The sequence below is a fragment of the Electrophorus electricus genome, chromosome 3 (assembly GCF_013358815.1).
Source record: "Electrophorus electricus isolate fEleEle1 chromosome 3, fEleEle1.pri, whole genome shotgun sequence".
NCBI lineage: Eukaryota > Metazoa > Chordata > Actinopteri > Gymnotiformes > Gymnotidae > Electrophorus > Electrophorus electricus.
The window spans coordinates 10,966,467-10,977,328 of NC_049537.1; the positions used below are offsets into that span (position 1 = coordinate 10,966,467).

The 10,862-nt window shown below is 38.0% G+C and overlaps 2 protein-coding genes across 3 annotated transcripts; both read right to left on the reverse strand.

The window, feature by feature from the left end:
• Positions 1 to 149: 149 nt before the first annotated feature.
• slc25a55a (solute carrier family 25 member 55a) lies at positions 150 to 5,550 on the reverse strand. 2 transcript variants are annotated; one of them, XM_035524212.1, is made up of 11 exons: positions 5,444 to 5,550; positions 4,530 to 4,651; positions 4,124 to 4,249; positions 3,693 to 3,748; positions 3,119 to 3,176; positions 2,351 to 2,441; positions 2,131 to 2,249; positions 1,769 to 1,961; positions 1,481 to 1,635; positions 1,309 to 1,384; positions 150 to 1,179 (listed from the first exon to the last, which is right to left on the reverse strand). In XM_035524212.1, exons 3-11 carry the CDS (start codon positions 4,227 to 4,229, stop codon positions 1,020 to 1,022), a joined length of 1,014 nt encoding a protein of 337 aa, XP_035380105.1. In that variant the 5' UTR covers positions 4,230 to 4,249; positions 4,530 to 4,651; positions 5,444 to 5,550; the 3' UTR covers positions 150 to 1,019. The 2 variants fall into 2 exon arrangements, with proteins under 2 accessions (XP_035380105.1, XP_026874992.2); XM_027019191.2 differs by lacking the exon at positions 3,119 to 3,176.
• Positions 5,551 to 7,241: 1,691 nt separating this feature from the next.
• tshba (thyroid stimulating hormone subunit beta a) lies at positions 7,242 to 8,477 on the reverse strand. The gene is made up of 3 exons (XM_027019208.2): positions 8,409 to 8,477; positions 7,981 to 8,183; positions 7,242 to 7,672 (listed from the first exon to the last, which is right to left on the reverse strand). The coding sequence occupies exons 2-3, from the start codon at positions 8,140 to 8,142 to the stop codon at positions 7,391 to 7,393; spliced, it is 444 nt and encodes a 147-aa protein (XP_026875009.1). The 5' UTR covers positions 8,143 to 8,183; positions 8,409 to 8,477; the 3' UTR covers positions 7,242 to 7,390.
• Between the last annotated feature and the right edge of the window lie 2,385 nt (positions 8,478 to 10,862).

The following is a 10,862-nucleotide window of genomic DNA, read 5'->3' on the forward strand; positions in this document are numbered from 1 at the left end:
TGCTTCTTAGACAATATATCTACCTGCCTCTTTACTAGGTAGTAATGTCAGTAATTTTAAAGTAACAGCATCACTAACACATCTGAATTATTCCTTGATAAATGTACTTATGTTCCATTGTTACTAAATAATTTGAGAACAGGCAGTTACAGCTTTAAAAATAGGAAAGGCACCTTAAGTTTATTTTTAAAGACTCACCAAAAATAGATACAAGAGAATGGGGTACCCTATTGTTAAAAAAGAAAAACGGTTTTAAGTTGTTTCTGTACACATGATGAATATGATTTTTTTTTTTCCCTAACCCTTGTACCCGAACCTGTTCACTGTAGTGAAGCATATGGTACTTTCAGCTGATTAAGAGCAAAATAATTGCTGGTCCATAAAATCCAGAAGAATAATGTTTCAAGTGTGTAACAGACATTTTTCATGACATGCATTAAAAACAAATTTTTTAGTCTGCTCAGTATCCACGGTGCAACCATTGGTGCTGCGTTGCTTCAGAAAATTGGTTGGAATGAAAAATATTTCAAACCTTAGCTACCATGTAAAATAAATCACAGTTCATTTGGGGGGGGGGGGGTCATGACTGTAAGCCCTCATTACATTAATTACTTACGAAGTAATGCATATGGGGTCAAACATCTAACATCAAAACAGATACAAAACACATTACAGAAAAATAATACATATATAAATGTTTGCAATCATGTTAAATAGTGTCCATATGACGCCATTCTTCCTCATTGAGGGGAATATGTTTATGGATCCTCCTGGAAGGATGTAGAGCACCAATCTCTGGTAAAAAAAGCCCTTACCAACAAGTGCAAAAATCTTAGCCATAGCCTATCAAATAAGGCAGTTAACCAGACAGGAAGTGTAGTAAGGCCAGAAGATGGAACAGGAAGTTGATGTCAGCCATCAAGCTCTCTACAATTTGTATACTTAAGTATATTTGGTGTTTATCTCCTAAATGTTTTCAGTTTAAAATCAAGTAGACTGGAGGCAGTCCTGAGGACTTCTCAAGGATTGTAGAGTTTAAAGGGGCTCTGGCCTAAAATGAATTCTCCAACACCAATAAAGTACATGACTTGGGCGATGCCAAAAAGAGGTGCAATGACAAGAGCCCTGCAGCCTGCCCCTTTGAGGAAAGCAGATGGCCCTTCCCGCTTCATTATCTTACTGCAAAAGAGAAAAACAGAGCAAGGGTAAGACACAGATTACCAACCCAATATGTGCTGCTGATTGAGATTAAGATTAAAAGGATTAAAAGTGCACATGTTAAAAGCCTTCAGTGGTACCAGTAATTACCTCACACAGTCGAGAACACCAGTGTAAGTCTCCTCATTGCTGCCTTTGCTAAGGGATTGCAGCCGGGTTTTCACCACTTTAAGAAGAACAGGAAATGATGAGCCCGCGCAAAAGGATAAACCAGCTTTTTTTTAAATGTTGTGGGGGTGGGGAGCCCTTAGCACTTACTAACCATCACATGGGTTAACCGCAACAGCAGCGGTAGAGCCAGCAACACAGCCAGAAATGAAGGACCAATAAAACGGCACCATGTCGTCTTCTGAGTGCTTACCCAATCGGTTCAGGTTAGCAAAAAGAGGGAAGTAGACAATGGAGAAGGGCACATCTCTGAAAAGACAGGCATCTCATTCAGTTCAACAAAAACTGAACACAAATGTCCATGTACCGAGGAATAGCTTGTGGTGACCAAAGTAAACACATCTTTGTTCCCTTATTTCATACAGTGTGAACATGTGCTCACCTCATGATTGTAGCACCTAGGCCCTTGTAGAGACCCTGGATGCCCTGAGCATGCAACAACTCTCTGGCAATCTGCGTTGCAGAGATGGCTCTTGCAGGTGAGCTTGGCCCGGTGTTATAGGACCGGCTTAGCACTGCGGCAGTTGGAGCCAGTTTACCTGAGGCCCGGATACCAGGGATTCTCTGCTGGGCAGCTACAAGAAGCACAAGGAAGTTAAACTGTAAACACTTTTGTCATGCATACAAAATATTACTATATGGTGTGTAGAATGTATTAAGTATAGGTCCAAAGGACAGCCGTGTTGAGAATAATGTAGTAGTATACTAGTAATCCTGTATTAAATGGACAAAGATTCTAGTTACCTAATCTTCCAGCATCCTGTAGCTGAATTTTTAGCATCTCCATGGGAGTAGTAATGATGACCTGGCACATGCCTGCAGCACATCCTGCCACCATTTCTTTAAATACAGTCAACCCCTTCCTGTAACATAAAAAAGGGACAGGTTACCAGTTGTAGGCCATCTCTCTGCAGGACTTTATGTACAAAACACTGCTTGAAGAATTTGCAATAGGGTGACGCACCCATCTTTAGAGAGGTGATGTCGGAAGTAGTCGTTGGCTGCCAGCTTGATGGCCTTTTCAGGTGTCACGAGTGTAAGATTGACTGCAGCACCTAAAAGACAAAAACATGGAGCCTTAGTCCAAAAGCAGCAATACATCTTCACCCACACTGCTCACAACACAGAATATCAATTCCCCACCAAAATCTAACCCAAATACAACTCAGTATCAGGCTTAAAAATGGAACAAAAACATTATTCATAATTAAGTAAATTGTCACTAGGATAATATGAGCAACACCTGTATAAATATTGAGTAATGATCATGGAGGGGGATCTGGCATTATGACAAAGCTGAGAATCAAGAAGCAGAATTAACTAGACTGATAAAATAATTAATAAATAAGTGACGTTAGAAATCAAGTAAACAGGTATAAATCAGTGCAGACAGAATACACTGACCATGTCTAGTTCAAGATTCCACTGGCTTAAAGAGCAAGGCACAGTGGCAGATGCAGAAAACTCATGTACAGACAGAACTCAAGTAGGGACAGGTAGAAAATGAAAGTAAACAGCAAAGTCAGAAATCAGTTAGACAAGTTCTACAGGACATGGCCAAGGAAGTTAGTAGAAAGAGAGGACAGCATAAAGAAACAGTAAAAAAATGAAAATTGTGGATATGAAGAAAAAGCAAAAAAAACTTTTTTTTAAAAATAAATACAACAAATAAGTACACTTGGTGCCTAATTATAATGGAGCAGAGTAGTAAGAACCATGAAAAACGATTTGCCTCCAGCGTGGCTGCGCCTTAATCGGCTAGCCTTCACTATCCCAGCGGGGAGCCACGTCTGTAACATGAAAAAAACAGATGCAAACACAGCATTCCTCATAGAAGTGGAGACCCAGTACAAACATGGGCTCCAATTTCCTCAAAGAAAGTTACACAGTACTGATTTTCTGCAAACTAAATTTGAACTTCAGCTCATCCAATCATCTAAGTATAATTTTTTTTTTAAATTAAAAATTTTCCCTATAGTACTGTCTTGTCTGTAGATGAGGAAAATGTATTTTAAGTGCAGCTTGTATTTCAGTGTAATTAACTTGCAGATAAATGTTCAACATAAGCTGCACAGTTCCACTGTTATTAACCACCATTCATTGTGTCTGGGGTTTACCTTGGTATAAAACCAGCTAGCCAATTCTAGCTATTTTTGAACCACGGCCAAGTGAATTTTAGTGTACCTTTTTAAAGGAAAAAAAACATGCTCTACTATAGCACTAATGAACTCTATATAGCAAATAAAATACTGTGGGGGGGACAAAAACAAACAAAAAAATAATCTTCAATTTAGAGTGAATTTTACCTCTGTACATGCCAAAATACCCCTCTGATTGTACTGTTTTGACAAGACAATCCAGCCTAAAAAAACCCAGAGAAAAAGAAGGTTAATTTAGTCTTTCCTCTTACACACCAACAAATGGCTGACCATCCATGTGTTGTCCTAGAAGACATCCTAAACTCTCTTCTTAGCATTAAAGTGGACTTTGCTTACACACATTCAACAATCACACAGCAAAGGCAAAAATTGCTTGTCTGAATGACAAAATTAAATGGCATTAGCCATTGATGTTCGAGACTGCACTCAAGGCAGCACATGTTAACATCAACTGTCACCAGCATGTAAGAGCATTTCTAATGCCAACTCGTACATTATTCGAATGTTGTACTTGTCACATATCTATAACTAAATGTTTAAGAAGTGGAAACTATGGATAGATTTGGGGGACTGCTTACAGGTTCTTGTAGACCTGTTGACCTTTTCTCTGATTCTGAAGACGGGTCTTGGCCAGGTCAATGGGGAATACACAAGTAACCCCAACAATGCCAGCAATGCCACCATTGATTAGCTTGGCTGGAAGGCTGAGTGACAAGACAGATAAAGGCAAACAGATTAAGCAGTATTTTAAGAGCATGGTACAAATTTTTCAAAAGTATTATTATTATTATTATTATTATTATTATTATTATTATCTTCATTTTAAAAAAAATGAGATCAAGTGTTTTTTAACCAAAAATCATTAGAACAGTAATCGCATTATCAAAGCTTGTATGAGCTACTCGCCGGTTACTGAGACGGAAATTCAATAATCAGCAGCAGCAAACCGAGGGGAAAAAACAAGTGAGAATTTTAAGTACAAACCTGATCTGTTGTTGAGACATTGTGTAATATCAGAAAGCTGAGGAAAGCAGATAAGCGACGAGAAATACTTTAGATCTTTTCTCAAGATAGAGGTGAGACGATTTCAGAAGTTGCACGGTGATCTGGAGCAAACCAAAACGAGAACGATACAACAATAAGTCTATATGGTTAACCTATAGTAGCTACCCAACAGTACACTTTAGAGACAGTAAACTCATCCCACACAGCTAAGGTGTAGTTTAGTGACACAATAGACAGCCCATTCTCTGTAGCCTTATTTGGCCATTCATGCGCACGTATGTATTAACACTTACAGAGCCGCTTAGCAAGCCAATACGCACTTGCTGGTCAATGTCTGGCAGCTAGTTGACGTAGCTAGAGCTAGCCAGTTCGCTACCTAAAGGTTCCCACTGCGGCCAACATGCTTAGCTAACATTTCGGCGATACACTAGGTTAGGTAGATTAACTACGTATTTGTCTTAACTGGTTAGCGAGCGTTACTGAGGTCAGAGAGATAATATAGTTTACGATAGCTAGCTAGCTAGCTGGCTAACCTAGTGTATCTCTAGCTAGCTTTATTCCAAGGACCAGGAAGCTAGCTGGCTAGGTTAACGAGAACAAAACGTTGGTTTGATTAACAGTCTAATAGCAGAGGCTGAATGTGCAACCAAATATTCCATTTAGCTAAAGGTTATACGAGTTAATCGCCTCCCGCTAAAACTTAACAGCTAACCTAACCTAGGTAAGATAGTGTTAGCTAACCTAACTAGCTCGGTGACGGCTAATCGAGCTGACTGTCAGTTAGTAAGTTAACCTAAATTGCTAAATTAAAAACAAAAATGACTAACCTTCAGCATTTGGGGGGGAAAATGAAAGCATAAAATATATATTTGTATATTTCTTTTCGCACTTACCCTTACAACCCAAATCTAATTGTAGCAATGTAGAGATTAGATGCCGAAACTCACTATTCTCCTTCCGTCCGAACGTGGCCTTTGAATAGCTGAATGGAAAATTCCGAAGAGAAAAAGGGGCGATTAAAGGTTGAAAGAGGGTGGAGAGTTATTCTACCAATCAAACTTTTACATTTACATGTCCATAGTTCATTCGCTGATTCCTATCATAGAGTCATAGAGTCTTTTCCTGTGTGAGTACTGGGGTAAAATGACTCAGGCACTAGTAATCTACGCTTTTAACATTTTTACTTTTACAAATCATGCCTTTATTTTGCAGATTAAAAGTGTGATATACCCAATTTGCATTAATATGAAGTTTTAAATAATTGCTTTTAATCTCTAAACAATCTCTTTCTTTAAACGTAACGTAACGTAAACGTTATGAAAATAATTCTTTCATGAATCCTAACTATGATGTATGACTTCCGTTAGAAGAGAGGAAGCTTCAGGAACAACCATGACTGAACTAATCTGTCTCTGGAGAATTCAGAAAGAAATGATAGAAATGCCTTACTAATTTACTAATTGACAAAATGCAGAATTTAGGTAGTAGAAAGACAGTGAAACTGTAGAAACATTTATTAATTAGGCTGCATTATATTTATAATGCCATAATGTTAATGCTGGAATTTTACAGTGATCGAATTTTTGTTTTTTTAACATTAGTATGAGCGGATAGTAATGTAACAAATAGGTTACTGTCTCGCAGTTGTCTCATATTTTATAGAATTGGATTAGAGTGTGTTATATCTATGCAGAACTGACTTTTGTTTCTGGCAGTATCTTGGGTTATTAAAGATATTTTTCAACACTAACATTTTTGCGCTACCTAATGATACTGAGTAGACAACTAATCACTTTTGTAAGTAACTCTAGGTAAGCATTTCTGCTAAATTCCAGTGTAAATCTAGCCTGAAAAGGTACAACACCTTTTGTAAATTGGTCTGTGGATTTAGAAAACACACACACACACACACACACACACACACACACACACACACACACACAAACAAAAAAACAAAACAAAACAAACAAACCCACAAACACACACAAAAACACACAAATAAATAAATAACTTTCAGTAACACTGTGAGAGTCTTTTCCTACAGAACTTTCACTGAGCTGGTAGTACACAAATAAACCACAGCTGTTCCTTTGTTATAATGTATCTACTGGGTGATCATGGAAATACACACAACTGCACCCCTTGCCTTGGTGATGCTCTTTAGTCATGTTAAAGTACTTATTAAAAACATCACACAGGATAATTATCACTAGGATAATATTAACTAAAAATAAATAACACATATAAATATATGAATCCCTCCATTATGTGAGTAGAAAATATTATTTCATGGTATAATAGTAATAAATCCATAACTCTGTGACACTGCTCACGCTATGACCACTTGTAATTTTCTTGTAATTTGGAGGAGTGCTTCTCATGGTGTGTAATTCATTTAAATTAGTATGTACTATCTGCAGCATTTTATCCAGTTTGTGTTAATCTAAACCCAGTTGTACACAGGGTCTTTCTGTGTGTTCTACCGCTATGCAGTAAAAAGCAGTACATACAAAACAGAGCAAACTGATAAAAGCTCACTCATGCTTTGCACTAGCTTCTGGCCCCTTAGTCGACAGTTATCAAGGTCATCAGGGCAAGCAGTTTGACGATAAAAGCCCATTATGCCATAATGATTATGGAGTACCATTTCCCATAAAAGACCAGTAGCTGCCCAATAAAAGCACCGTTGACTACATACAAGAATGCTTTTATTACATCTCTTTTTATTACATGCACAGATCTGGCACACCCCCCCACACACACACAGATTTAGGCTTCCGGGGTGCAGGCTGACGCCCAAATGAGAAATTTACTGCAATAACAGTGTCACTCAAAAAGTATTACTCAAACAGCTGGGTGTGGTCACTCGCCGCAGGGTCGGCGTACAAATGTCGTACCGGCTTAGAGCATTTGGCTGCTGCATGGCCGGCTTTGTGGACACACTCGTCACTGCGCGTGTTACACGTGCTGCAGTGGCAGCGGCCAGCAACGGGGTAGGTGAAGTGAGGATCTGCGTGCGGCGCGCAGGCAGGGAGAACAGCGGTGCGGTACTCCACCTCCTCATAGGTGCAGCTTCTCTGGATCAGGAAGCGTGGCCCAACCAGCTCCTTTATATTACTGTCCTGCGGTATACGGAACAGGTTTAAAAAAAATAAGATAAAAGCGTGTGTTACCAAGGAATCAAGTAAAAACGGTTTCTTCCACACCACTAACCGCTGTTCAAATAATTTCTTTTTTTTTTTTGGAGATGTCATATCGGTGATATCAGTTTCTTGCAGAAGTTTCGGATAATCTTATCGCTGTTTTAGGAACATTCTTGGCCTGTTTTTTTTTCTAGAGGATTATATGCAACCTTGTGCGTGTATACTGATAAGTTATTTTTGCTCTGCAGGTTTTCTCTCTTTCTGTTTGTAATAAGCAGATTCCTTACCCTGGAAAAACAGAAGCCCATACAGATGGTGGTGTTCACAGCCACACAGTAGTCACACTCTGGCTTCTCTATGTACAGAGTGTATGCTGTTGGGATGCACATAGGCATGGCCATCTTTACGAGAAGGCCTAGTATACTAGTCACTAACACCAGACCAGGCATCACACCTCTAGCAGTCTATCAACCCTGGAGATTGGGTAATCCTGCAGTGAAATAGTGGTTATTGTTCAAGTTTAGAACTCGGCACAGTGTAACTTAAATATATGCTTCAAACAGGTTTATGATTACCCCTGCAAACTATTACAAGGTCTTTTGTTCTTTACTTGCATGCAGTACTACGTTGTGTTCTTTAGCCTTTTAAAGCTGCATTTCTTTTTGTCAAAGTTTTGTGTTCCATGTTAGACAAAATCAGAAGCTCTTTGCCTTACCTGGTTGACTTGCGCAGCCAGATGCTTACTGATGCTGACAGGGTTCTGTTCTTATACGGTCACTCTAATTCCACCTAATCCCACGTTCTCCTTATCTCCTATCTCTAGCAGGATATTAATAAAACTACTGCCTCTGAACCCAGTCTCTGTGCCCTCAGTGCACACACCACTAGGTCATGCCAAAGGGCCTGCGGGAACTTCCTGTGTTCATATTCATGAGTGACCAGATCAGTACCAATACCATGATCAGTTGTTGTCCTGGTTATGCTTTTACGTAAGACAGCACTGCAGAAGGTCATGATGCAGTTTTTTTTCTTTCTTTTTTTTTAGGAAATAAAATTATTCAAGATGGTTATTAGTGTCTATTGATTCGTCACATTACAGAAACAAGGCAGTCACACAATAAATAAAATAGGCTGGCTAGATTGGCTATTGATAGAGTATATGAGTATATATATTGAGTATAGAGTATATATACAGTATATATTGACATGAAACCTTTTTATTCTTTTGCTTATTCAAGAAACATTAAATGGGTCAACAGTTATAACCATTTTGCAATATCATACCTAATAGAGATGCCATATCCTTCAGCCATAATATTCTGTTAGTTTACAGATTATACTGCAACTGAAGGAGGACATTGCTCTTGCAGCATGTGGTTGAATATCTTACACAATAGCATCAGTGATTTATACCTTGAGTGCTCAAAAGGTCCTTTTTTGGCTGTAATGTTGTAAAACTTTACTTTGCATCCTGGATACCACATCACTACTGTTAAGAAAGATGTTTTTAGAGTGTAAATGATTAACCTCTCATTCATGCTAATGTATTATATGTATGATCTGTGGCGTTGTTATTTTATGAATGTTTGAACAAGTGCAACTGTACACATTCCAAATCCAAACTCTATTCAAAGACCTCAGAAGACACAAATTTGACACACCCAGCAGAGCAAATGTATCTGTCAATCAGCCTGAAACATATCTGTCAATCAACATGAAATACAAACCTTCAAAGCAATACTGATCAGAGCGATAATGAAAAGTGGTACTGCAGTAAGCAGATCTTTCTAGTTATTGCCATATATTTACATATAACATATTTTGTATTGACTAAGAAGAAATGTTTAACTGATATCCACAGAATTTTCATAGCCTACTTCTCTCTATATATATATATATATATATCTATATATATATCTCTCTCTATATATATATATATCTCTCTCTCTCTCTCTCTCTCTCTCTCTCTCTCTCTCTCTCTCTCTCTCTCTCTCTCTCTCTCTCTCTCTCTCTTGCTCAGGGGCCAAACAGTGGAAACCTGGCAGTGGTGGGGCTTCAACCAGCAACCATAACACATCAGTGTTATGACTCCTGTCTAGGCAGCATGGCCATAACAGCAACACTGAGTAATTTGAATAACTCAGCCAGGTGGAGTATGGAATAAAAGAACCCAAAGCTAAAGGTGTATAGCAAAAAATGAGCAGTCAGGGGCATAACAAACAGTTTACATAATGTTAATAATTATTTGTTCCTATCTTGTTTCTGTCAGGTTTTAACTACATGGAATACTTTCAAATGTTTCTGATTTACTTAAAGTAGTCAGAAATTTCAGCACAATGTTAATGAATTGCACTTACCTTCTAATTCTAGGAAAACTTATAGGAAACCTAACACAGACAGTTAGTTGGTGAGTTATTAGCTATGCATTTCCAAGCAGCATGAGGGAGTTTACTACTCTTTAAAAAAGTCATAAATTCTAAATACTATAGAGAGAATTAAGGTCATTTATAAACATAGCAATCAAGTTTCTAATTTGTTTAGCAAGTTGAGGGCTGATTAAGGAGCAGTATTTTAGGACTTTAAAGCCATCTAAAAGAAGAATAGAATACAATATAGAACAGAATGTCTTTATTGTCATTGTACAAGTACAATAAAATTGTCTTTTGCAATTGGTGGTGTTGCATGTGAATAGAAATAATGAAAATAAAGTAACATAGTCTTAAAAAACATAATTAAAAGGTTCCCTTTTTATCTATAAAAGGGAAAAACAATGTACAGCATCTTACTGAGAAGTATATGGGCATAAAAGCAGTATAGGGGTTCCCTGCACACCTGTATGGGAAGGAAGGTTTTTTTAAAGCAAGTATCTAGTAAGCTAGTATTTAGTGAATGTGACATGTCCATGTAGTTGACTGGTTGATAACCTCCCTAGGGCTGCCATCTGAAGTAGCATCTTTTCTTAAATGGAAGCTGTAATCAATGGCTAAAGAAGAATTTGTGTACCCATGCAGAAATTATATTAAGGAAAATATCAGTTTATTGTAACAGTGTACATGTTATAATAGTTGCAAACAAACAAGGTTATGGCCTGGACATTGTTATACAGTATATATTTATGAATACTCACATCATTTGGTCAGCTGTGTTTTGGAGTATCCGTATGTCATTT

Coding starts and splice junctions, on each gene's coding strand:
- slc25a55a (XM_035524212.1), bottom strand. CDS start 4,229: ATGGTGGCATTGCTGGCATTGTTGGGGTTACTTGTGTATTCCCCATTG. Junction 2,250..2,350: donor CATCACCTCTCTAAAGATGG/GTGCGTCACCCT, acceptor TTTATGTTACAG/GAAGGGGTTGACTGTATTTA. Junction 1,385..1,480: donor TGCGGTTAACCCATGTGATG/GTTAGTAAGTGC, acceptor TTCTTCTTAAAG/TGGTGAAAACCCGGCTGCAA.
- tshba (XM_027019208.2), bottom strand. CDS start 8,142: ATGCCTGGTCTGGTGTTAGTGACTAGTATACTAGGCCTTCTCGTAAAG. Junction 7,673..7,980: donor TGGGCTTCTGTTTTTCCAGG/GTAAGGAATCTG, acceptor CGTATACCGCAG/GACAGTAATATAAAGGAGCT.